Source organism: Chiloscyllium plagiosum, unplaced genomic scaffold (genome assembly GCF_037043375.1).
Source record: "Chiloscyllium plagiosum isolate Xiang-an unplaced genomic scaffold, Cpla_swu_hap1 HiC_scaffold_8, whole genome shotgun sequence".
Classification (NCBI taxonomy): domain Eukaryota; kingdom Metazoa; phylum Chordata; class Chondrichthyes; order Orectolobiformes; family Hemiscylliidae; genus Chiloscyllium; species Chiloscyllium plagiosum.
In genome coordinates, this window is record NW_028270146.1 from 48,205,544 (window position 1) to 48,230,697 (window position 25,154).

A 25,154-nucleotide genomic window follows, 5' to 3' on the forward strand; every position below is an offset into this window, starting at 1 on the left:
ATCTGCCATCCTTTGGAAACCATTTAAAATGCAGCTTTACAGTCAAAGGCCCTGTTGATGCTCCCATTTTATAGTATTTTGCACTCTATGTTTGTATTGCCTTCTTCGTTAAAAGATACAGTAAATTTTCAATCTAGAGGAGATAAATGCTAAACATAATTCATTAAAAGCAAATTACTGTGGCTACTGGAGATCTGAAATAAAAAGCATAAATTGCTGGAGAAATTCAGCAGCACTGGCAGCTGCAGAAATAATCATACCAGACTAGAAATGTTAACTTTGGTCTATATTTTGGTTAAATGTCAATTTTGTCAAGTTTCATTCCATGTGCCTTAGCAAGATTTTTTGCTGTACTGTCCCACACACCCCCTGTCCTCTAGTCCAATGCTAGCCGGATTCTACCACTTACTGTAGCTGGAAAAACTCACCACTCTTCAGCAAATTTCTCTCTAAGCTGCACAGCTGCACACATGCACACAGATAATCCAATGTTCCATGCATGATAATGAGTGTTGACTTCAGTTCCAGGAGTCACTGCCATGCATGAGCCTTGGAGATCGGTACTGCTGATAAAAAAAATTCAAGGAAACGCTGCTCACCAAATAATCTGGAGAGACTGATACCATCTTTAAACCCAACTAAGCATCAACATTCCAGAGTCGCCCTTCACGGAGTATGTAACAGCATAGCAGTCCAAAACACATGCTGCTCACAGCACATTGCTGGCATGGCTGGCACTTCCTGGCACTTGGAGATCCACTTTCTTGCCCTAATCCATATCTAGCCACCAGGTCACACAACCCACCTATCATTATGTGTATCTCATCGACCACCCTCTCGCAGTCACCACTACGCTGTCCACAGTGCCACTACAAACCATCACCTTATTATTGTCCAGTGAGGATTCATCACAGACAGGCAAACATTCAGGCAATTCCAAAAGTGATCCTTTTATTTACAGTCATCTGAAGAAAATACAAATAAAACATATCAAGACTCCAATTTGCCCCCTCAATGGAAACAATATACTGGCATGGCAACCAATGATTATTTTACGTTCCAAGGTGATCTACTGGTGCTAGCTCTCATCTAGTGGAACTGGCTGTCAATCAGATCACTCTGACAAATGGCAAGTGAAAGCAGGAACCACAGCCCATGGTGGACACTCTCAGGACCAGGTTTGACCCGGGTTGCAGGGTATACTCTTATCCCACCCCACCCCAGAGACTCCATGTTCCCTTTTACCTTGCTCTGCTCAGACAGCCCATTTCCACTGATTCCCCCTCCCCACCCCAACACTATGTAGATACCCACCACATAGATTCCACCTGCAACTTTCTGCTTTACCTCATGAGCCCTGACATTACCATGGTCCTGTACTCCTCTTATAGTGACCACATCACATCTAATAATCTCATGTAGCCTTCCATACCCTCCCATTCTGTCCCACTCATCCCCCTTATACGTCATCTTTCCCTCATCACCATCCATGTCACCACATGCTTCAGTGTTTCCTTCCCAGCTTTGATTGGCACCACATCCATGACAAAACAAAAATAATGCATTGATAGGGGTCAGAGTGTTGACACCATGCCTTAGGAAGGATATGCTGGGCTTGGAAAACATGGGTTAACAAGAGTAATACCTGGACTTCAGGGGTCAGGTTATAGGGCGAGATTACCCAAATTAGGCCTGTTTTCCCTAGAATTTCGAAGGTTGAGGAGTGATACGATTGAAGTCTTCAAGATATTCACAGAAAAAAACAGGATAAATAAAGACAAACTCCTTCCACTGACTGGAAATTCTCGAACGAGGGGTACAGTCTAAAATTTGGGGACATACCATTCAGGAGATGTTAGGAAGCACTTTCACATATAAAAATCGAATAGGAATCTGCATTTAATGAGGAAAAACACATTATTAATGAGGCTGTTAACAATTACCCTCATGAACACGGCATCTGACTGCCCCCGGTGGGAACTTCATCTTGATGCTCAGAACACCCGACCTTTCACTCCCCTCTCCCAGATTCGGCATTAGAGCCCATGTATCAGACCCCGACAAGATTCCCCCCGGTTTCTCTTTTGGACATGGCAGGCCTGCCAAATGTCTCCAGCACTTTTTGATTCGTTTTTATTTTAAATATAATTCATTCCTCTCGAATGATTTATGTTCTGCTGTTGCTTTCGGAGATTTTTTTTCCTCTGTATATTTGGAACAGCAGACCCAGTTCTGAATTCCCCACGTAATTTCCCCAGACTAACCCCTCCCCTCCTTGGTGGCACTGACCAGCGGATATATATAATATAGAGCTCAGCCAGAGAGGGCTCAGAAGTGACTCAGCGCGGATACCTGGTTGGCAGCATCTGTCTGAGATCCGTTACAAAATCCAGCAAAATCCTAGCAGTGGCAGCATTGAATCCATTCTGTTGAAGACTTTGAAGTTTGGTGAGTAATCCGCACTGATGAATGGGACCGTGAATCTCAAGGTTAGTTCAGGTGTAATTGTCTGGGCTGTGTTTGTGAGCCCGTTTGGGGAGAGGGGGCGGTCAATAGTTAGACGATACAAGGAAAAATGGAGCCAACATTTTACCCCCACGTCAAAATAGACACTCTGGAATCTCGCAAAGAAATAAAGCTAAACCCAAAGCGCAAAAAATATTGCCGCAAATTCTAGTTTGAAATACCAGTCTGCTTCTAATCTTGCTGAAAATTTCCCCAATCTCCCGCAAACCCTGTTTCCTACGGCAGGGTTTCGGGATGATCGCTCTCATTCTCAGAAATGAACAAGAAGTGACAGATAACGAAAGTTAAACCGGGCATTTATATAATCAATGTATAACAGAATGGAGATGTGGGGCAGGAGGATTGTGCAAGCGGGTCCATAAGGAAAAGGCGTAAGGATTATCTACAAAATAAATAGTTGTTCTTTGTCCTGAAGACCCCCCCCCCCCCCATCCCCTCTTAAGCGGTATTCTGATTCTTTGATGTTTACAGTCTGTCCGTTCTGAACCTCTGTTGATCCCAGTTGAACGTGTGACACGGTACCCCCTACATTTCGGTACTTGGCTTCTGGGGCGAGTAGGTGTCTGTCTCGAGGAGCCATGGAGCGAAAGGCTATGGGGAAGAGAGTGAGGTAACTGCTGAGAAAGAGGTCACCTCAAAGAGTGTAAGAGACAATAGAAAGGGGTGCAATCCGTTGGTATATGCTTCTGATACTACTCATAAGCACTTCAAATAGAAACTTCTCAAGTTCAAAATCTCTCTCTTTTTGTCTCTCCCTTTCTTCCCTCTCTCTTTGCTCCGCGAAGAACCTCCACTCTTTTTCCTCTCTCTCCCCTCTTTCTCTCTCCCTCTTTTCTCTCTTTCTCTCTCTCTTTGTTTATCTTCCAACTCAATTTTCCTCAATTGTTATTTAAGTTTTTCTACCTCTACTGCACTTGGCTGTTTCTCTGACACACCTAAGTGTTTGAGTAATTCCCTTACGATTTCAGCTTTACTTTTGTCCTTGGTTAAACCCAAATCTAACTTATTTGCTAATTCTAGAAGTATGACCTTTTTCTTTCCTTCTAAACTTTCTTGGCAAATTTAAGAATTATATTCAAATCCCAGAACCTCTTCAGGAATTTTAAGAGCCATTTCTCTTACTTTTAATTTAATCAACCACAAGTCACCGAAATTTAAGAAATTGTCTCACTTACATTTTATTTAAAGATCTAGGACACTAACCTGCAAGTGTTTAAATCTGCTTGGGAGTTTTTGTGCCCCCAAATCTATTCAAATCTGTCTAAAACATTCAAATCACTGACCTGAGCCCCCAAACTGTTATGGCACAGAGTAAACTCTCCTGCTAAATTTTAAAACCAGCAACACAGAAAAGATTACGTTCTTATGACCCACAACATGTATGCTTTTAAAAGTAAAAGTCTGTAACATAAGACTCCAGCAAAATAGTCTCATAATCTTGTCTTTAAAGCAATCTAAGAATGTAAGCAGATTGTGATCCATGTACACATTTATCTCCAACACCTTGTTCATGATATACACATTAAAATGCTGTAAGGCCAGTACCAAACTCAATAGGTTCATATTTGATTGTGAAGTATTTCCCCTGGTGGATGTTGATATTCTTCAAAAAGTAACCAACTGGCAGTTCAAACCCATCCTCATCTTCCTGTAGGAGTACAGCTCCAACTCCAGTGTCACTAACATCAATGGCGAATTTAAAAGGTTTTGAAAATTTTCGTGTAGGTGGTTAATATGGCTTTCAAATGGTCGAATGCCTCCTGGCATGGTGCTGACAACTGAAACTTTGTGTTCTTCTTCAGCAAATTGGTTAAGGTGCCACTACACTGCTGAAGTTTGGAACAAACTTCCGATAGAATCTGCTGAGTCCGAAGAATCGAAGCACCTCTTTCTTTGAGGTTGGTCATGGAAATTCCTTGGTGGCCTTCGTCTTTGCGTTCCATGGGGTCAACCTTCTATGACTGATGTTATGCCCCAAGAACGTCACCTCTGCTTTCGCAAATTCAGTTTTATTTAAGTTTATCACCAGTTTTGCTTCTCTTAGTCATTCAAAGAGCTCTGCCAACTGTACCATATCGTCTTCCCAGGACTTAGTAAAGATCACTATATCGTCCAAATAGACTGCACAGTTTGTTAACCCAGTCACAATTCTGTTCATGAGTCTTTGAAATGAGGCAGGTGCGTTCTTCATTCCAAAGGGCATCACTTTAAACGGATATAGCCCATTTGGGGTTACAAATGCAGAAATGTCTTTTGCCATCTCTGATAAAGATACCTGCCAGTAACTACGCTTTAAGTCCAACTTGGTGATGTAACTGGTTTGTGCAACTTTCTCAATAGAACCCTCCAATCTAGGAATTGGATTTGAGTCCGATTTTGTAACAGCATTGACCTTCCGATAATCTATGTAGCCTTGTGGCTGTTTCAGTGGTTAGCACTGCTGCCTCTCAGCACCAGGGTCCCAGGTTCGATTCCAGCCTCGGGTGACTGTCTGTGTGGAGTTTGCATGTTCTCCCCATGTCTGTGTGGGTTTCCTCCGGGTGCTCCGGTTTCCTCCCATAGTCCAAAGATGTGTGGGTCAGGTGAATTGGCTATGTTAAGTTGCCCATAGTGTTAGGTGCATTAGTCAGAGGGAAATGGGTATGGGTAGGTTACTCTTCAGAGGGTCGGTGTGGACTTGTTGGGCCGAAGGGCCTGTTTCCACACTGTAGGGAATCAAATTGTTGAGTCCTGTCTAGTTTGGGAACTAAGACAATCGACGAACTCCACTCGCTCTGGCTTGGTTTGATGATGTCCTCATTGAGCATGGCTTCTACCTCCTTCAGGACCTGACTGCTTTGAGAGGATTAAGCCAATAGGATGTTGTTTTATCAGAGCAGTAATTCCTATGTCTACTTCATGTACAATAGCATTAGTACTCCCATCAAATGCCCTTATTTAGATTAGATTAGATTAGATTAGATTAGATTAGATTAGATTAGATTAGATTTAGATTAGATTACAGTGTGGAAACAGGCCCTTCGGCCCAACAAGTCCACACCGACCCGCCGAAGCGAAACCCACCCATACCCCTACATTTACCCCTTACCTAACACTACGGGCAATTTAGTATGGCCAATTCACCTGACCCTGCACATCTTTGGATGGTGGGAGGAAACCGGAGCACCCAGAGAGTAACAAATCTTTCAACTACATCCTATGCTCCTGAGATATATAACTTACATATATATCCCACTCCTCAAGAATATCTTCATTTTTTAAATCTATTTTGAGGCACATCAAAATCCACATTATCTGGATTTGATTCCTCACCCTGCGGGCCAGTAACTAACACCTGTTTCTCCAGTTCTTTCTCTCTATTATAATACAGTATCAACATGTTCACATGACATACCTAATACCTTTTTTTTCTATTTGGCATCATTTCTAGATAGGAGAAAGTGAGGTCTGCAGATGCTGGAGATCAAAGTTGAAACTTTATTGCTGGAACAGCACAGTAGGTCAGGCAGCATCCAGGGAACAGGAGATTCGACGTTTCGGGCACAGGCCCTTCTTCAGGAATGAGTAGAGAGTGTTCAGCAGGAGAAGATAAAAGGTAGGGAGGAGGGACTTGGAGGAGGGGCGTTGGAAATGTGATAGGTTAGATAGTTCACTTGACTCAACTTTTTCTCAATTTGATAGGGACCACTAAACCTGGCTTTGAAGGGATCTCCTATCACTGGTAACAGTACTAACAAGTCATCCCCTCGGGAAAACATCCAAGTCTCAGAGCTTTTATCTACCATCTATACTGTGCCCTTTTTAGGTGCTGTTTAGCTAAACCACCTACTCTATTTAGTCTCTCCCTCACCTCCATTACATAGTCTAAGTGTGAGATCTCTGACTTTGGTCCTGTCAATTTTTCGAGTAGAAAGTGAGGACTGCAGATGCTGGAGATCAGAGCTGAAAATGTGTTGCTGGAAAAGCGCAGCAGGTCAGGCAGCATCCAAGGAACAGGAGAAACGTCGATTCTCCTGTTCCTTGGATGCTGCCTGACCTGCTGCGCTTTTCCAGCAACACATTTTCAGCCCTGTCAATTTTTCTTTAATTTCAAACTTCAATTTATCACTTCATGACTGAATATTAACTCTAAGGGAGTGACCTGAGTAGATTCATTTAGCGCATTTCAAATAGCAAACAATACGAATGGGATACCTTTATCCCAATCATTCGGTAATCCTGACAGTATGCTCTCAACATGGTCTTCAAGGTCTAATGTCACCTTTCTAAAGCTCCCTGGGATGCAGGATGATACGCAATGGATTTAAAGTGCTGTATACCTAAGCTATCCATAACCTCCTTAAATAGCCTAGCAGTAAAATTTGACCCTTGGTCCAACTGAATCTCTCTGGGTAGCGCATACCGTGTGAAGAAAGCTACTAACTCCTCTGCTACCTTTTTTTGCCTTGATACTCCGTAATGGAATTGCCTCCAGAAATCTGCTAGATACACCCATTATGGTTAACAAGTACCAGTTCTCACTTTTAGTTCTCGGGAGGGGACCCACACAATCAATTGTAACCCGCATAAAAGGTTCTTCAGATACAGGCATTGGCAACAAAGGTGCTGGGTTTATTTACTGCCTGTGGCTTACCTACCATTTGGCATGTATGATACGTATGGCAAAAGTTAACCACATCTTTGTGCATTCAGGCCAATAAAATGTTTTTGTACTTAGCCTGGATCCTTTGTACCCCTAGATGACGACCTACAGGTAGTTCATGTGCTACCCGTAATACCTCCTGTCTGTGTGCTACCGGCAACATAATCTGGTGTACTTCAGCCCATTTCTCCTCTGCACTAATGTGCCGTGGTCTCCACTTCGGTCTTAGGATTCTATTTTTCAGATAATAACCCTCCGGAATATTTTCTGCCTCCTTTTTGGAGTATACATCCATATATATATAAATATATATATATATATATCTTTTATCATCTTGTCTTGCTGTTGTACGTTTCTTAGCCTTTCAGGACTAAACACTTCTGTCTGACCCTCTGCCTGTTCAGGGTTTTTTTCTGCATCATTATGTCAAACAGGATATCTGCTAACTGAACCTCAACTCCTTCATCTTTCTCTTTCCGTTTCACTTCGTGCTGTGACTTGTGATAGTGGGATCTGGTTACCACGCAGTCTGGGAAAATACCGGGATATTTCTGTTTTAACTCCTCAGTTTCTTGGTTTTCCTTGGACTTCTCCACAATAAATGGTGTCAATCCCATCTTGGATCCTGTCAAATCATTCCCAAGAACAAACTGAATTCCTAGAACTGATACTATAGACAATAGACAATAGGTGCAGGATTAGACCATTCTGCCCTTCGAGCTTACACCGCCATTCAATATGATCATGGCTGATCATCCTTAATCAGTATCCTATTCCTGCCTTATCTCCATAACCCTTGATTCCACTATCTTTGAGAGCTCTATCCAACTCTTTCTTAAATGAATCCAGAGACTGGGCCTCCACTGCTCTCTGGGGAAGAGCATTCCACACAGCCACCACTCTCTGGGTGAAGAAGTTTCTCCTCATCTCTGTCCTAAATAGTCTACCCCATATTTTTAAGCTGTGTCCACTGGTTCGGCGCTCACCCATCAGCGGAAACATGTTTCCTGCCTCCAGAGTGTCCAATCCTTTAATAATCTTATATGTCTCAATCAGATCCCCTCTCAGTCTTCTAAACTCAAGGGTATACAAGCCAAGTCGCTCCAGTCTTTCAGTGTAAGGTAATCCCGCCATTCCTCGAATTGACCTCGTGAACCTATGCTGCACTCCCTCAATAGCCAGAATGTCTTTCCTCAAATTTGGAGACCAGAACTGCACACAATGCTCCAGGTGTGGTCTCACCAGGGCCCTGTACAGCTACAGAAGAACCTCTTTGCTTCTATATTCAATCCCTCTTGTTATGAAGGCCAGCATGCTCTTAGCCTTCTTCACTACCTGCTGTACCTGCATGCTTACCTTCATTGACTGGTGTACAAGAACACCCAGATCTCTCTGTACTGCCCCTTTACCTAAATTGATTCCATTTAGGTAGTAATCTGCCTTCCTGTTCTTGCCACCAAAGTGGATAACCATACATTTATCCACATTAAACTGCATTAGCCATGCATCTGACCACACACCTAACTTCTCCAGGTCACCCTGTGATCTCCTAACATTCTCATCACAATTCACCCTGCCACCCAGCTTAGTATCATCAGCAAATTTGCTAATGTTATTGCTAATACCATGTTCTATATCATTAACATATATTGTAAAAAGCTGCAGTCCTAGTACTGATCCCTGCGGTACCCCACTGGTGACTGCCTGCCATTCCGAAATGGAGCCATTTATCACTACTCTTTGTTTCCTATCAGCCAACCAACTTTCAATCCAAGTTAGTACTTTGCCCCCAATACCATGCGCCCTAATTTTGTTCACTAACCTCCTATGTGGGACTTTATCAAAAAGCTTTCTGAAAGTCCAGATATACCACATCTACTGGATCTCCCTCGTCCATCTTCAGAGTTACATCCTCAAAACATTCCAGAAGATTAGTCAAGCATAATTTCCCCTTCATAAATCCATGCTGACTTGACCTATCCTGTTACTGCTATCCAGATGGGTCGTAATTTCATCCTTTATAATAGACTCCAGCATCTTTCCCACCACTGAGGTCAGACTAACTGGTCTATAATTTCCTGCTTTCTCTCTCCCACCTTTCTTAAAAAGTGGTATAACATTAGCCACCCTCCAATCCGCAGGAACTGATCCCGAATCTCTCGAACTCTGGAAAATAATCATCAACGCATCCACGATTTCTCGAGCCACCTCCTTCAGTACCCTGGGATGTGGACCATCAGGCCCTGGGGAATTATCAACCTTCAGACCTAACAGTCTCTCCAACACCAATTCCTGGCAAATATAAATTCCCTTCAGTTCAGGTCCTTCAGCCACTGTTACCTCAGGGAGATTGCTTGTGTCTTCCCCAGTGAACACAGATCTGAAGTACCAATTCAATTCTTCAGCCATTTCTTTGTTCCCCGTAATATACTCCCCTGTATCTGTCTTCAAGGGCCCAATTTTAGTCTTCACCATTTTTTTGCTTTTCACATACCCAAAAAAGCTTTTACTATCGTCCTTTATATTATTGGCCAGTTTATCTTCATACCTCATTTTTTTCTCTGCGTATTTCCTTCTTAGTAATCCTCTGTTGTTCTTTAAAAGCTTCCCAGTCCTCCGTTTTCCCACTTATCTTTCCTATGTTATAATTTTTCTCTTTTAACTTTATATGTTTCTTAACTTCCCTTGTCAGCCACGGCCACCCATGCTTCTCCTAGGATCTTTCTTCCTTTTTGGAATGAACTGATCCAGCATCTTCTGCATTACACACAGAAATATCCGCCATTGTTCCTCCACTGTCATCCCTGCTTAGGTATTGCACCATTGAACTTTGGCCAGCTCCTCCCTCATAGCTCCATAGTTCCCTTTATTCAACAGAAATATTGTCACTTCTGATTGTACCCTCTCCCTCTCAAATTGCAGATTGAAGCTTATTATATTATGGTCACTACTTCCCAATGGCTCCTTCACTTCGAGGTCCCTGACCAATTCTGGTTCATTGCACAATACCAGATCCAGAATTGCCTTCTCCCTGGTCGGCTCCAGCACCAGCTGTTCTAAGAATCCATCTCTGAGGCACTCCACAAAGTCTCTTTCTTGAGGTCCAATACTATCCTGATTCTCCCAGTCTACCTGCATGTTGAAATCCCCCATAATAACTGTAGTAACATCTTTGTGACAGGCCAATTTCAGCTCCTGATTCAACTTACATCCGACATCCAGACTACTGTTTGGGGGCCTGTAGATGACTCCTAAGAAGGTCTTTTTACCCTTACCCCCTCTGCCCGTCAGTCTGTCCTAACGATAGCACGTGTAGCCTTGAATATTCATTTCCCAGGCCCTGTCCACTTGAAGCCACATCTCAGTTATCCCCACAATATCGTATCTGCCAATTTCCAAAAGAGCCTCAAACTTATCCATCTTATTTCTAATGCTTCGTGCATTCATGTATAGTATTTTTAATTTGTTACCGCTCTCACCCTTCCCATCAACCCCTATTTCACTCAACCTTACAGCATGATCCCTTTTTTGAGTTTTCTGCCTCATTGATACAGTTGTCTTTCTTGACTTCCCTTGTTCTAACTTTCCCTTCAATTTCCTTCTTAAACATCCAGTTTGTGTCCCCTCCCGCTACTTAGTTTATATGTAGCTGTGTTGCAGTAGCAAACCTGCCTGCCAGAATGCTGGTCCCTAACCTATTAAGGTGCAAACCATCTCTCTTGTAAAATTTATGCTTACCACAAAACATACCCCAGTGATCCAAGAATTTAAATCCTTGCTTCCTGCTCCAGTTCCCCAGCCACACGTTCAAGTCCATTATCTCCCTGTTTCTAGCCTCAGCAGCCCAAGGAACTGGAAGCAAACCGGAGATTACCACCCTGGATGTCCTGCTTTTCAGCCTTCTTCCTAGTTCTCCGAAGTCCCGCTGTAGTATGTTCCTCCTCCTCTTCCCGACATAATTTGTGCCGACATGTACCACCACCTCTGACTCTTCACCTTCGTCCTTGAGGATTTCCTGCACTCTGTCTTTCACCTGGCACCAGGAAGGCAACACACCATCCTTAACTCCCGCCTGCTGCCACAAAAACCCTGATCAGTTCCTCTCACTATGGAATCCCCTATTTCCACGGCTCTGTGCGATGTCCGACTCTTCCGCTCTGCCTCTGCGCCAACTTTTGATTGACAGACCTGGCCCCCTCGCAGACTGGCAGTGTCATCTGTCTCTACTGTTTCCAAAAGATTTAACTTGTTCCTGACAGGTACATCCCCCGGGGTCTCTTGAACCTGTCTCCTCTCTGCCTTCCTCATTGTCTGCTCTCTTCTGCTCTCTTCTGGTATGGTCGGTGTAATAACCTCGCTGAAGGTCTTGTCCAGAAAGATCTCGTTCTCTCGGATGAACCTAAGGTCCTCGAGTTCTTTCATCAGTGCTGCAATATGCTCTGTCAGTATCTGAATGTGCACACACTTTCCACACTTATACGAGCCAGACACACCAGAGTCGTTGACCTCCCATATCAAGCACGTAGCCCTCTGAACCAGCTTGGCAGTCATGTCTTCACCCTCTTCAACTGTGGCGTAATCACTTCACTCAACCTCATTGTCAAAGACTCCTGAGCTAAAGCCTCACTCTTCAATCCACAGGAACTTCCTTGGACCTTCTTTTTGGGGCAAGTCTGTGGACTCTTAATATAGGTTAGAGGAGGCCCTACTTTGTAGGACCTGGGGTCTAGAACACACCCACTCTAATAACAGTCAGTTACCTTCCTGACCGGCTTTGCACTCTGCCTTCACTTCCGCCCAGCTCCCGCTGCTCTCTGAGAATCACTCCCACTGTAACTTCCCAGTCTTGAATTGGCACTCCAACCTGAGCTTACATAGGGGAATGCTAAATTTCTGTCCATCTATACTGCAAATAACCACACTCAGTGACTGATTACATCCTGAATCTCTCAAAATTATAACTTCTTGTCCTTCTCCCCCTGTACTTTCTGAGTAAACTTTACCTACAGTTGCGAATTCTTTGTAGAGATCGGGTACTAACTCCATACCCAGCCCCTGCCCAAGCAATGCACTCTCCTGCAGCTCCTCGGCTCTTCTTGGGGTCTCCTTTACTGCCTTCAATAATGCCACTGGCTTAGTTTCTTTTGCCACATCTTTTCCCACAGTGCCTTTCTTTAACGACCAGCACTGTGACTTTCTGTGTCCCACTTTACCACAGTGGAAACACCTAAGGCCTTTCACCTCCTGTCCACCTTCTTGGGCTTCTTTTTTAACATGTGGTAAATTCTTACCAGTGTTCTCTATTCTTGGTTTAGTAGTGTAGGATCTCCCCTTTTTTCAACTTCTATCCCTTCCAGGACGAAATTCTGGCCGGAGGCTTATTTTTATGTACCAACGTGTACTCATCTGCTAATTCTGCTGCCCTTCTCACTTCCTGAACTTTCTGTTCCTCCATGTGAATACTTACAATATCTGGAAGTGGCTTTTTAAACTCCTCCAGCAGAATAATCTCTCTTAGAGCCTCAAAGGCCTTATCTAATTTCAAAGCACATACCCATCGGTCAAAATGACTATGTTTAATTCTTTCAAACCCAACTTAAGTCTGACCTGGTTACTTCTTTGTGTTTCTGAACCACTGTCTATATGCTTCTGCTACCAATTCATAAGCACTTAAAATGGCCTGTCTAACCTCATAATGTCTTGACACCTCATCTGACAGTGCGTCAAATATCTCACTAGCTCTGCCTACCAGTTTAGTCTAAACTAGCATTACCCATAAATCCTCAGACCACTCTATCTGCCTGGACAATTTTTCAGAGGAAATAAAGAAGGCTTCAACATCTTTCTCATCAAAATGTGACAGAGTTTGACATATTTATATATATATATATCACTACCTTCTATTTTAATCTCCATCCTATTAACTTGACTTTGCTGACTAAGTTGCAACTTCTCAAGTTCAAATTCTTTCTCTTTTTGTCTCTCCTTTTCTTTCGCGAGGTCAAGAACTATTTAAAGTAAAAATTAACAAATTCATTTCTTAAAGCATTACAGAGAATAATTAACTAACAACTATTTACAAGTCCTTCCTCTAACCTATCTTTTACTTTCTTTTCTATAGTACTAATCCGATTAAACCCCTCCCATTAAAATTTACAAAACAAAACTCTTTATCTCAAAACCAGGTAGCTTTCGGCTCATCTCTGTATTCCTGTCTACTTTTCTTTTTGGGGATTCTGCTTCATAATTACTGATTGATAAAGGAACCTTTACTTGAGTTATTTTTCAGGCAGTCTTTACATGCTGATAGCTTGGCAGTTCTCCTCTCAACTGTTCAATTTTCCCTGGTCTTATACCCTTAAAGCATCAGATTGTGTCATTGGCTTTTAAGATTCTCAATATACTAAATTCAAACTTGATTAGAGGTTGGTATTTTCAGGTATAATTTAAACTAATTGGCCAAATTCGAATTTTTTTGTCTTGAGGCAACAAGCTACTCGAGTTGTTTGACCAAGTATAACATTGCAACCTTATTAAGAACACTTGATGCTGTGTCTGGTAGTTCTGCTAGCTGCTAACTCTCTTAAAGGTACAGTACACCCCCATCTTCATAACACCGGCATACTTCTGTCAGGATGGGATCAGAATTTCCCATTGGTAAAAGACTACTGAATCAGGGTCTAAACGAAAGAGTGAATTTGAATGTGAACGAGTGAACATAGAAGTGACCCAAATTTAAAGAATAAGGATGGCCATTTTTTGACAACAAAAAATATACATGTAACACAGCATTAATCAGAGAAAACGAGTGTATCTGTGTGTAACTGAGTGAGAATTTATGGCAGTGACTTCCAGTCAGAAAAAGAGAGTTGGTGAGTGAGTACAGGATAATGAGTGTGGGACAGAGAGTGGGTCAGAAAGAGAGTCAGTAACTCATCCTGATGTAGATCTTCAGCAATTGCTTTTCAGCTGCTCCACACAGTCCCACAATCATGTTTGAAATAATCAGAAATCACATGACATCACATTGTAGTCCAACAGGTTTATTTGAAATCACAAGCTTTTGAAGCACAGCCCCTTCATTACCTGCCCACCCCAGTCCAACACCAGCACCTCCACAACATGTTTGAAATAGGAAAAGAAGAAAACAAAATTCAGATCCAACCAAGTGTAAGTGCCACTCTTGCCTGCATATCACTTCTTTCATCTGATTATACTCTGGTGAAGAGTCTCAAGACATGTAACAATGTCCAAAAAGTTGTCTAATTGTGGGCTGTTGCAATAAATACTTTTGTTTGAAATATGATGGATACAAATTTGTACTTGTTTATAGAGTCATAGCATCATAGAGTTATACAACATGGAAATTGACCCTTCAGTCCAACTCACCCATACTGACCAGATATCCTAAATTAATCTAGTCCCATTTGCCAGCACTTGGCCCATATCCGTCTAAACACTTCCAATTCATATACCCATCCAGATCCCTTTCAAATGTTGTAAACGTCTCAGTCTCCACACTTCTACTGGCAGCTCGTTCCATACACGCACCACCCTCTGCGTGAAAAAGTTGCCCCTTACGTCCCTTTTAAATCTTTCCCATCTCACCCTAAACTTATGCCCTCTAGTTCTGGACTCGCCCGCCCTGGGAAAAAATCCTTGTCTATTTGTCATATCCATTCCCCTTCTGATTTTATAAACGTCTATAAGGTCACCGTTCAGCCTCCGACGCTTCAGGGAAAATAGCCCCAGCCTGTTCAAGCTTTCCCTATAGGTCAAACCTTAGCGCTACAAAACATAAATTTAACTAAAAAGAGAGTTGAAGTCAAAGCATTTCATCTTACATTCATCAGACTAAAATATAAGAAAAGTAACTTTTGAAAATGATGTAGCATGAGAAGGAAATGCCTACAGATAGTGAAAAAAATCTTAGTGTAACTAAATAATTCTTTGTATAGTTGAATGTGACACCATTGGTAGTTTTATCATGTTGCTAGACTGCCTCTTGCTGTTCACTTTTACACTCTAAATGTTTAGAAAGGATTGACCAATTGGAGAAAACTATCAAATGCTATTGTTTTGAATCTATGCCAGAAAAGTTTTCTTTCTCTGTGTTGTTATTTAGGTTTACAGTGAAGTACAAATCTTTGAAATTTTTGAATCTTTGAAGCTGAAATAAGTTCAAAATATTTTAACCACGACTGGTTAGAATCATGAAGAAATTTAAGAGGCTCTTCGGTAAGCTTTTAACATAAAAGACCATTTTCTTCACTAACTTTTAATACTTGTTTCCCAAATGAATGAGGCATTGTTTCTGTTGGTCACTTGAATAATAAAAATCAATGTTAAGAGGTCTAATAATTTTATTTCCATCTCCAGCAAGAAAAGCAAGCCTAATAATGTTAACATATGAACTCACTTGAAAGTTAGCCCACCATCCATCTTGAGGTTGTCATCAAGCGAAAAGTAACTATTATAATTGCTATTCTTATTGTACTGCAATTGGCATTACCTTATACTGAAACCCATGCTTAAGTCTGAATAAACTTCAGTACATGCTTATCCAAAGGCTAGTACATTTACTTTTCTTTGCAAAAGATATATAAGAGCAGGGGTAGGAAATTCAGCCTCCTCGAGCCTGCTGCACCATTCTATATGATCATGGCTGATGTCATCTTGGCCTCAACTCCAATTTCCTGCCTAATCCCTTCAACCCATCACTGATTACAAATCTGTGTATCTCCTCCTTAAGTTTACTCAATGTCCCGTCATCCACCACATTCTGGCATTGTGAATTCCACAGATTCATGATCCTTTCAAAGACGTAAGTCCTCCTCATCTCTGTTTTAAATCTGCTTCCACTTAGTCTAAATCTATGACCTCTCATTCTAGAAGTCTAAGTGTCCTTGTTTTGTTCTGGATAATATTTAATTGGAATATTGGTTCACAAGATCTCGCATCTAGTTTCCAAAGCTGAAACTTTGAGAAAATTATTGGTTGCTAAATTGGTCTATAATGTTTTTCTCCTACTCTCTCCCTGCCTCTTTCTTTCTGTCTGATGGTTGCTAGGCTAGGTTAACTCCTATTATGTAATAACACGTGCCAGATAAAAAAGAAGAGATGAATAAGAATAAATTATCTTTAGTTCTAATTTAAACTATTCCTTATGGTTTGAGTCCAAACAAAGGTTTGGGAGTCAGAAAATAGTTTCTGATTTTTCTCCTCTCCACTTCTATTTTATAATTAATTGTTTTTTGGGTTTTTTGAGACACTTCACGTTTTGCAAGGACAACCATTATTGAGGATGTTGGCAACAAAGTTACCACCAGAAAAGATCTGAAACCACAGAAAGCTGACCCTTCAGGAAAAAGTCCGAAACGAAGCACCACTAAGAAATATAATCTCCTCACAGCATGTTTTTCAGTACCTTCCCACAATATGACTTCAAACTCTGAAGAGCATTTGGATTCAACAGATAACATTATGGATATTTTAGAAATCAATGGCCATCTCTGGCATTCAATAACACTGCTACAAGGTAGGTTTCTCTTTTGGTAATGATGGAATGATAACTTAGGAAGTATTAATAAAAATGTTGGAAATCATGAGGTTAAGAAAATTAGCATTAAGGTGTTTTATCTAAATACTCATAATATTTGAAACAAAGCAGATGAATTAACAGCATATATCATCGTGAATGATTATGATGTGGTATTCATCACAGAGATGTGGTTGCAGGAGTTTCAGGGCTGGCAGTTAAACAATCAAGGATTTACAACTTATCGAAAAGACAGGGAGGCAGGCAGAGGGGGCGGGATTGCCGTGTTAGTTAAGAATGAGATTAAATCTATGACACTGAATGACATAGGGTCAGATGATATGGAGTTTGTGTGGGTGGAGTTGAGGAACCACAAAAGCAAAAAAACCATAATGGGAATTATGTACAGACCTCCCAGCAGTGGTCAGAACAAGGGGCACAAGGTGTACCAGGAAATAGATAAGGCATGTCAGAAAGGCAAGGTCATGGTGATTATGGGGTCTTCAATATGCAAACGGATTGGGTTAATAATGTTGCAGGTGAATACTAAGAAAGAGAATTCATGGAATGTATACAGGATGGCTTTTTGGAACAGCTTGTGATGGAGCCCGCAAGGGAGCAGGCTATTCTGGTCTTAGTTCTGTGTAATGAGCCAGACTTTATAAAAGATCTTAAAGTAAGGGAACTTAGGAGGCAGCGATCATAATATGATAGAGTTCAGTCTGCAGTTTGAAAGAGAGAAGGCAAAATCGGATGTAATGGTGTTACAGTTAAATAAAGGTAATTACAAGGGCATGAAAGAGGAAATGATGAAAATCAACTAGAAGCAGAGCCTAGTGGGGAAGACAGTAGAGCAACAGCAGAAGGAGTTTCTGGCAGTAATTGAGAACAGAAGGTTCATTCCAAAGAAAAGAAAGATTACCTGGTAGGGTGCTGATACAGACAGCCATGGCTGACAAAGGAAGTCAGGAAATGTATCATAGAAAAAGAGAGAGCCTATAAAGTGGCCAAGAGCACTGGGAAATCAGAAGATTGGAAATTCTACAAAAACAAACAGAGGATAACAAAGAGTGAAATAAGGAAGGAGAGGATCAAATATGAAGGTAAGCTAGCCAGTAATGTTAGAAATTATAATAAAAGTTTCTTTCAATACATAAGAAACAAACGAGAGGCAAAAGTACAAATTGGGCCGCTCCAAATTGATGCAGGAAGGCTAGTCCTGGGAGATAAGGAAATGGCTAAAGAACTTAATAAGTACTTTGTGTCAGTCTTCACAGTGGAAGACAGGAGTAATATCCCAACAATTAAGGAGAGTCAGGGGGTAGAGTTGAGTATGGTAACCATTACAAAAGAGAGAGTGCTAGAAAAGCTAAAAGGTCTAAAAATTGATAAATCTCCTGGCCCCAATGGGCTACATCCTAGAGTTCTGAGGGAGGTGGCTGAAGAAATAGCAGAGGCACTGACTGTGATCTTTCAAAAATCACTGGAGACTGGGCAAGACCCAGATGATTGGAAAGTCACTGTTCAAGAAAAGATCAAGACAAAAGATGGAAAATTATAGGCCAATTGGCCTAACCTTGGTTGTGTAAAATTATAGATTTCTAAATTCTTGGAAGTGCAGGGTCGGATTAGAACAAGTCAGCATGGATTTAGTAAGAGGAGATCGTGCCTGACAAACCTGTTAGAATTCTTTGAAGAGGTAACAAAATAGGTTAGACCAAGGAAACCCAGTGGATGTTATCCTTCTATACTTCTAAAAGCCTTTGATAAAGTGCCTCGCAGGAGGCTGCTGAGTAAGGTGAGGGCCCATGGTGTTCGAGGTGAGCTACTGGCCTGCATTGAGGATTGGCTGTCTGACAGAAGGCAGAGAGTTGGGATAAAAGTTTCTTTTTTGGAATGGCAGCCGGTGACAAGTGGGATCCTGCAGGATTCAGTGTTGGGGCCGCAGCTATTCACTTTATACATTAACGATCAGGGTGAAGGGACTGGGGACATTCTGGCAAAGTTCACCAATGATACGAAGTTAGGTGGACAGACAGGTAGTACTGAGGAGGTGGGGAGGCTGCAGAAAGATTTAGATAGTTTAGGGAAGTGGTCCAAGAAATGGCTGATGAAATTCAATGTGAGCAAATATGAGATCTTGCACTTTGGGAAAAAGAATATAGGCATGGACTATTTTCTAAACGGTGAGAAAAATCATAAAGACAAAATACAAAAGGGATCTGGGAGCGCTAGACCAGGATTCTCTAAAGGTTGGCTTGCAGGTTGAGTCTGTGATTAAGAAAGCAAATGTAATGTTGTCATTTATCACAAGAGGGTTGGAATATAAAAGCAGTGATGTGCTTCTGAGATGTTATAACGCACTAGTTAGGCCCCATTTACAATACTGTGTCCAATTGTGGGCCCCACACCTCAAGAAGGACATACTGGCACCAGAGTGTGTCCAACAGAGATTCACACAGTTGATAGATGGAATGGTAGGCTTAACATATGATGAATGGCTGAGGATCCTGCGATTGTATTCATTAGAATTTAGAAGGTTGAGGGGAGATCTAATAGAAACTTATTAGATAATGCATGGCTTAGAAAGGGTGGAGGCTGGGAAGTTGTTTCCGTTAGGCAGGGAGACTAGGACCCTTGGGCACAGGTTTAAAATTAAGGGGTCAATTTAGAACGGAAATGAGGAGACATTTCTTCAGCCAGAGAGTGGTGGGCCTGTGGAATTCATTGCCAGAGAGTGCAGTGGAGACTGGGACATTGGGTGTCTTCAAGGCAGAAATTGATAAATTCTTAATCTCGCAAGGAATTAAGGGTTACAGGGAGAGTGCAGGTAAGTGGAATTGAAACGCCCATCAGCCATAATCAAATGGTGGAGTGGACTCGATGGGCTGAATGGTCTTGCTTCCACTCCTGTGTCTTATGGTCTCATGGTCTTTTTTTTGTATAGATATTTTTTATTAGAAATTTAACATTTTTACAAGTTTACAAAAATAAACAAAACTCTCAAGTACAAACATTGATATACAATTAAATCTTAAATAAATAATAACCAAAATTTAACAAAAGAAAAATCCCAAGAAAGAAAAAAAAACAAAGCTCAACTAACTACTAATATAACCTACATCTAACCAGAGTGTATAATTAAGTCTCTTACATTATTCAAATAAGAGAAAGAAAAAAAAAACAACAGATAACACAGAAATTGGGTAGTGAGATACACGCTCGGAATGTGTTAACATCAAATGTAACAAAACCCGTATTCGTGCGGGATTCCTCTCCCAAGGGGCCCTGGACCAGCCAGGTTCGTAATCTCAATTAAATAAAAGCCCTTGTTAGGATGGCCGAAATATCTGTAGTCATATAATTCAAGAAGGGCTGCCATATTTTATGAAATAATTCAGTCTTTCAGTGCACCATATTTGTAAGGAAGTCAAGGGGAATACATTCCATAATTAATCTGAGCCAATTTGAAAGTCCAGGGGGCCCCTCAGCCATCCAGTTTACCAAAATATTTTTCCTTGCACAGAAAGAGAGAATAGAAAATAGTCTCTTCCCGGTCATATCCAGGGAGGGTAAGTTCAAAAAGCCCAAAAGGAGAGATACAGGGTCCACTTTAATTTCCGTTCCTAAAATTTCTGTCAGGGTACTTGCTACTTTAGTCCAGTATCTACGGATCTTATGACAGGTCCTTAGGCAATGTACAAGAGTGCCCACCTCTATGTTACATTTGGGACTCATTGGAGATGCTCCTGCCTTAAATTCTGCCAATCGACCCGGTGCTATATGGGCCCTATGAAGGATCTTCAGCTGGATAGCCTGAGTTCTGTTACAGATGGTGATTCTTCTGGCGTTTTCCCAAATGTCATTCCACGTTTCTATAGAGATTTCTAGTCACAAATCCTGATCCCATGTTTTAAGCAGATTGTCCATATCTCCCGATACTTCATCATGTAGTAAATGATAAATAGTACTGACGGAAGATGTCCCCATTGGTTGTGGTACTCTACATTCTCTATCTGATTTATAAAGACTATCTAATAACGTAGTCTTCTTCTGTATATAATCTCGAATTTGGAAGTATCGAAAGACGTCTCCATTAGGTAATCCGAATTTTTGACGCAGCTGTTCAAAAGACATCAGGACCCCATCTTTAAATAGGTCCCCTAGACATGAGATACCCCTGGATCTCCGGAGTTTAAAAGTGGCATCTGTAATCCCCGGTTGGAATCCCCATGCTCCCAACATCGGTGCATAGGGGGATGTTTTATGTGAGTTGCCCTCCTTTTGCCACATTATATTCCAAACTTTAATTGTATTTAGTATTATTGGGTTTTTACAGTGATCCGTAATGATTTTCCTCTTGTCTGAAATTAAAAGGTTAATAAGTGGGCATTTTACTTGAGAAGGCTCGATGTCCAGCCAGATTGATTGCGGATCAGACAAGACCCAATCAGCTATGTAACTTAATAGGGAACTTAACTGATATTTCCTAAAATCTGGGAAGTCCAATTCTCCCCTTGCCTGTGAAAGCTGTAGCTTCTTCAGCTTAATGAGGAGCCATCTATGATTCCAGATAAAGGAACCCAACCAGCCATATAATTTAGGTAGTGCCAACCTCAGCAGCATCACCGGAAGCATTCTCATAGGGTATAGGAGACGGGGCAGGACATTCATTTTAATTAGTGCTATTCTACCCAGCCAGGAAATTGGAAGGTCTCCCCATCACTGGAGGTCCTGCCTTATCTTTTCCAGTAAATGCACAAAGTTAGCCTTATACAACTGACCAAATACTGGGGTAATAAAAATGCCTAAATATAAGAAACCCTCCAGGGACCACCGAAAGGGAAAGTGGGATCCGTCCACTAAGTGGGGTATCATAGCAAGGCCACCCATTGGCATAGCCTCCGATTTTGAGAAATTAATTTTATAGCCTGAGAATGCGCTAAATGTATTAATAGCTTGGATTAAGCGAGGTACGGACATCAGAGGATTACTGAGGAATAGAAGAACATCATCTGCATAAAGGGTAATTTTATGTTTACCTGTTCCAATCCTCGGTGCCGTTATATTAGGATCAGCCCGTATAGCTTCTGCTAGTGGTTCAATTATTAGCGTAAACAACAATGGCGAGAGAGGACATCCCTGATGGCAGCCCCTACCCACACTGAAGCTATCCGAACCTAATCCATTGGTAACCACAACTGCTTTGGGATCACTATACAATGTTGAGACCCATTTGGTAAACACCTTTCCAATGTGTAAAACAAATATCACCATTCAACCCTATGGAATGCCTTTTCCGCGTCTAATGAAACTACTACTCCTGGTATCTTTCCCTGATGGCAGGCTTGAATCATATTCAAAACCCTTCTAATATTATTGGATGATCTACGGCCCTTAATAACCCTGTCTGATCCTCCTTTATGATATGTGGCAATACCCTTTCTAGTCTCAATGCTAATGTTTTAGAAAGGATTTTAAAATCTACATTTAGCAAGGATATTGGTCTGTATGACGCACAATCTTCTGGATCCTTTTTTAAGGATAAGAGAGATATTTGCCTCTTTCAGCGAAGGCGGGAGACAGCCTTGACTGTATGTGTAGTTATACATGTCCATAAGTGGACCAGCCAATATTCCTGTAAATTCTTCATAGAATTCAGCTTGAAACCCATCTGGGCCAGGTGTCTTACCGCTCTGAAGTTGCCTGATTGCGTCAAGTATTTCTTGGATTGTTAGGGGAGCATTTAAGACTGATACCTGTTCCGGAGTTAGGTCCGGAAAGGTCAAATTTTTAAAAAATGACTGCATCCTCCTGGTCCTGTCTTCACAATCCTGCGATTTATATAAATCAGAATAAAATTTTCTAAAGATTGCATTAATACTTTTATGATCATGAGTCAAAATATCCGTACTTTCCTTGATAGAAGTGATAGTTTTTGAGGGGCCTTTTTTTTCTTTGCAAGAAATGCTAAGTATCTACCCGGTTTGTCGCCAAATTCATATAACCTTTGTTTTGCAAGTACTATTTCCCTCTCAGCCGTTTGGGTAAGTGTGGTGTTTAGAGCTGTCCTAAGGGCCGTAATCCTTTGCAATTTGATAATAGAAGGTCTATCAGCGTATGCTGTTTCAGCTGCTTTTAAGCGAGCTTCGAGCAGACGCTGTTGTTCTCCCTTTAATTTTTTCTGGTTCACTGAGTAGATGATCAAATCTCACGCGTAAGCTTTGATGGTCTCCCACATCATTGATGGGTTGCTAGCCATACCTAAATTAATTTCTAAAAAAGTTTTAAATTCTTGAGAGAAGTACTTTACAAATTTACTATCTTTCATCAGGAAGGGGTCCATACGCCAATGCCGAGGGGATGTCCCGTTGTTCCTCGCCTTAGTTTCCATATATACAGCAGTGTGGTCGGAAATTGCTATACTACCTATTTTACAGGATGATATTGAATTTTTAAAAATCGAGGAGGCAAAAAACATATCAATTCTGGTATGACATTAATGTGGATTGGAGTAAAAAGAAAAATCTCTGCCCTGTGGATGAAGACATCTCCATACATCTACTAATCCTAATTCTTTGTTCAGATCCACCAATTGTCTAGATCTGGGAGATACTCCTGCAGTACTCTTGGGAATTCTATCTATTTCCGGATCCATAATACAATTAAAGTCTCCCCCTATAATTGTATGACGGCCACCAAGAGCCATCAATTTTGAGAAAGCTTCCCTTATAAATTTAAAGGGGTGTGCCGGGGGGCAGTACAAATTTAAAATCCCATATTCCTCTCCATTTATAAGGGCTTTAATCAGAATATATCGTCCAGATTCATCTTTTATCTGCTTTAGGATTTTGAAAGGGAAATTCTTCCGAATAAGAATAACAACTCCCCTACATTTTGAGCTAAAAGAAGAAAAAAAGGCCTGATCAAATCCGCCCTGTCGTAATTTCAAGTGTTCTTTATCCAACAGGTGTGTCTCCTGTAGGAGAGCTATATCAGCTCTTTCTTTCTTGAGATTTGATAATATTCTCTTCCTTTTTGACTGGTGAATTACTCCCCTTGACATTCCAGGTGCACCACTTAACCGACTGATCAATCATAATCGTCTGGGCAAATCCGAGACCCCTCGGGAGGGGAAACCCTATCCAGAACATTCTGAGCATAGAGCATGTAAACTTCACAAAAATAAAGGCTCTCTAATACACTCACAACAGTATAATAAAAAACTATTTCTTAATAATAAAAAAATAAAATGTATTTAAATGGAGATTTTCCCCCTTGTTCCCAGGGGGTGTCACTTCCTTTCCAAAGGTCCATCATATCCTCTCCCAACCAGTGCCCCAACCTTGACCCAGGCGCTCCTCAATAGGATGGGGAGAATTCAAATATACTACAAACAGTGAGTACCCTACCCCCACCCCCCCACCCACACCAACACCTGGATATATTTGGTAATTTTAATACCATGTATAAACATATATAACTATAAAATTACAACCTCAACAAATAATAATTAAATATAATAATACAAAATAACAAGGGGAAACAACCCCACTTCTAGAGACAGAGGTAAAATAGAATAAGGTAACCACCTCCTCCCACCAACATTAACCAGACCCCCCCCGGCATATATATATATATATATATATATATATAAATATATAGAATAATTAAAAAAAAGGGGAGAAAATCGTTAAGTAGAGAACAAATAAATAAATCCCTCTCCCCACCCCCCAAGATAATATTAAACAGTAAGGTAAAAAAAAAGAAAAGGGGGGAATATAAACCAGAGTGGGGGGAAGGCAAACCAACATCCATTATCTCTTACAATTTATCTAAGAGAGTCCAAAAATTCCTTAGGTTTTTCCGGCACTCCGAAGTTATACACGGATCCTTCATGGTTAAAGCGTAGCGTCGCTGGGTAGCGTAAGGAGTACTGAATATTTAAGTCCCTTAAACACTTCTTCGCCTCAGCGAATGCCTTCCTTTTTCAGACCAGAGCTGGGGAAAAGTCCTGGAATAACATGATCTTGGATTCTTTATAGATCATGGCTTGGGAATCTTTTCCAAGATTTCTAGAGGCTTCTAGGAGTATCCGCCTCTCCTTATAGCTCTGCAGCCGGAACAGGACCGGGCGGGGACGCTGGTTTGAGCTGGGCCCACGTATTGCAACCCGGTAGGCCCATTCCACCCTTACCTGGCCTGATCCAGCCTCCAGAGTTAAATGCTGTGGCAGCCACTGTTTGAGAAACGCTGTAAGCTGGCCTTCCTCTTCCCGTTCGGGAAGGCCCAGCAAACGAATATTTTTTCAACAACCTCGATTATTGAGGTCATCAATATGATTCTCTAAGGTCCGGACTCGCTGCTTGAGAGTCCGAACCCGATCCACGGCCGATTGTGCTGTAGTTTCGGAGGTCGCGGCCTTTAGCTCCGCCCCTCGGACGCAGC

At 41.5% G+C, this 25,154-nt stretch overlaps 1 protein-coding gene across 7 annotated transcripts in view; it reads left to right on the forward strand.

The window, feature by feature from the left end:
* The first annotated feature begins 2,324 nt into the window (after positions 1 to 2,324).
* The window catches only part of LOC122553539 (tumor necrosis factor alpha-induced protein 2), a 69,293-nt gene continuing 46,463 nt past the window's right edge, over positions 2,325 to 25,154 (forward strand). The window contains exons 1-4 of one of the 7 annotated variants that reach the window (XM_087989790.1): positions 2,334 to 2,448; positions 4,329 to 4,424; positions 15,294 to 15,406; positions 16,437 to 16,706. In XM_087989790.1, coding sequence (XP_087845916.1) covers positions 15,382 to 15,406; positions 16,437 to 16,706 — 295 coding nt within the window. In that variant the 5' untranslated portion in view covers positions 2,334 to 2,448; positions 4,329 to 4,424; positions 15,294 to 15,381. Of the gene's footprint in view, positions 2,490 to 3,113; positions 3,137 to 4,328; positions 4,425 to 6,021; positions 6,122 to 15,293; positions 15,635 to 16,436; positions 16,707 to 25,154 lie in introns of those variants that run through there. The other 6 variants (XM_043697476.2, XM_043697479.2, XM_087989792.1 and 3 more) reach the window with 6 other exon arrangements.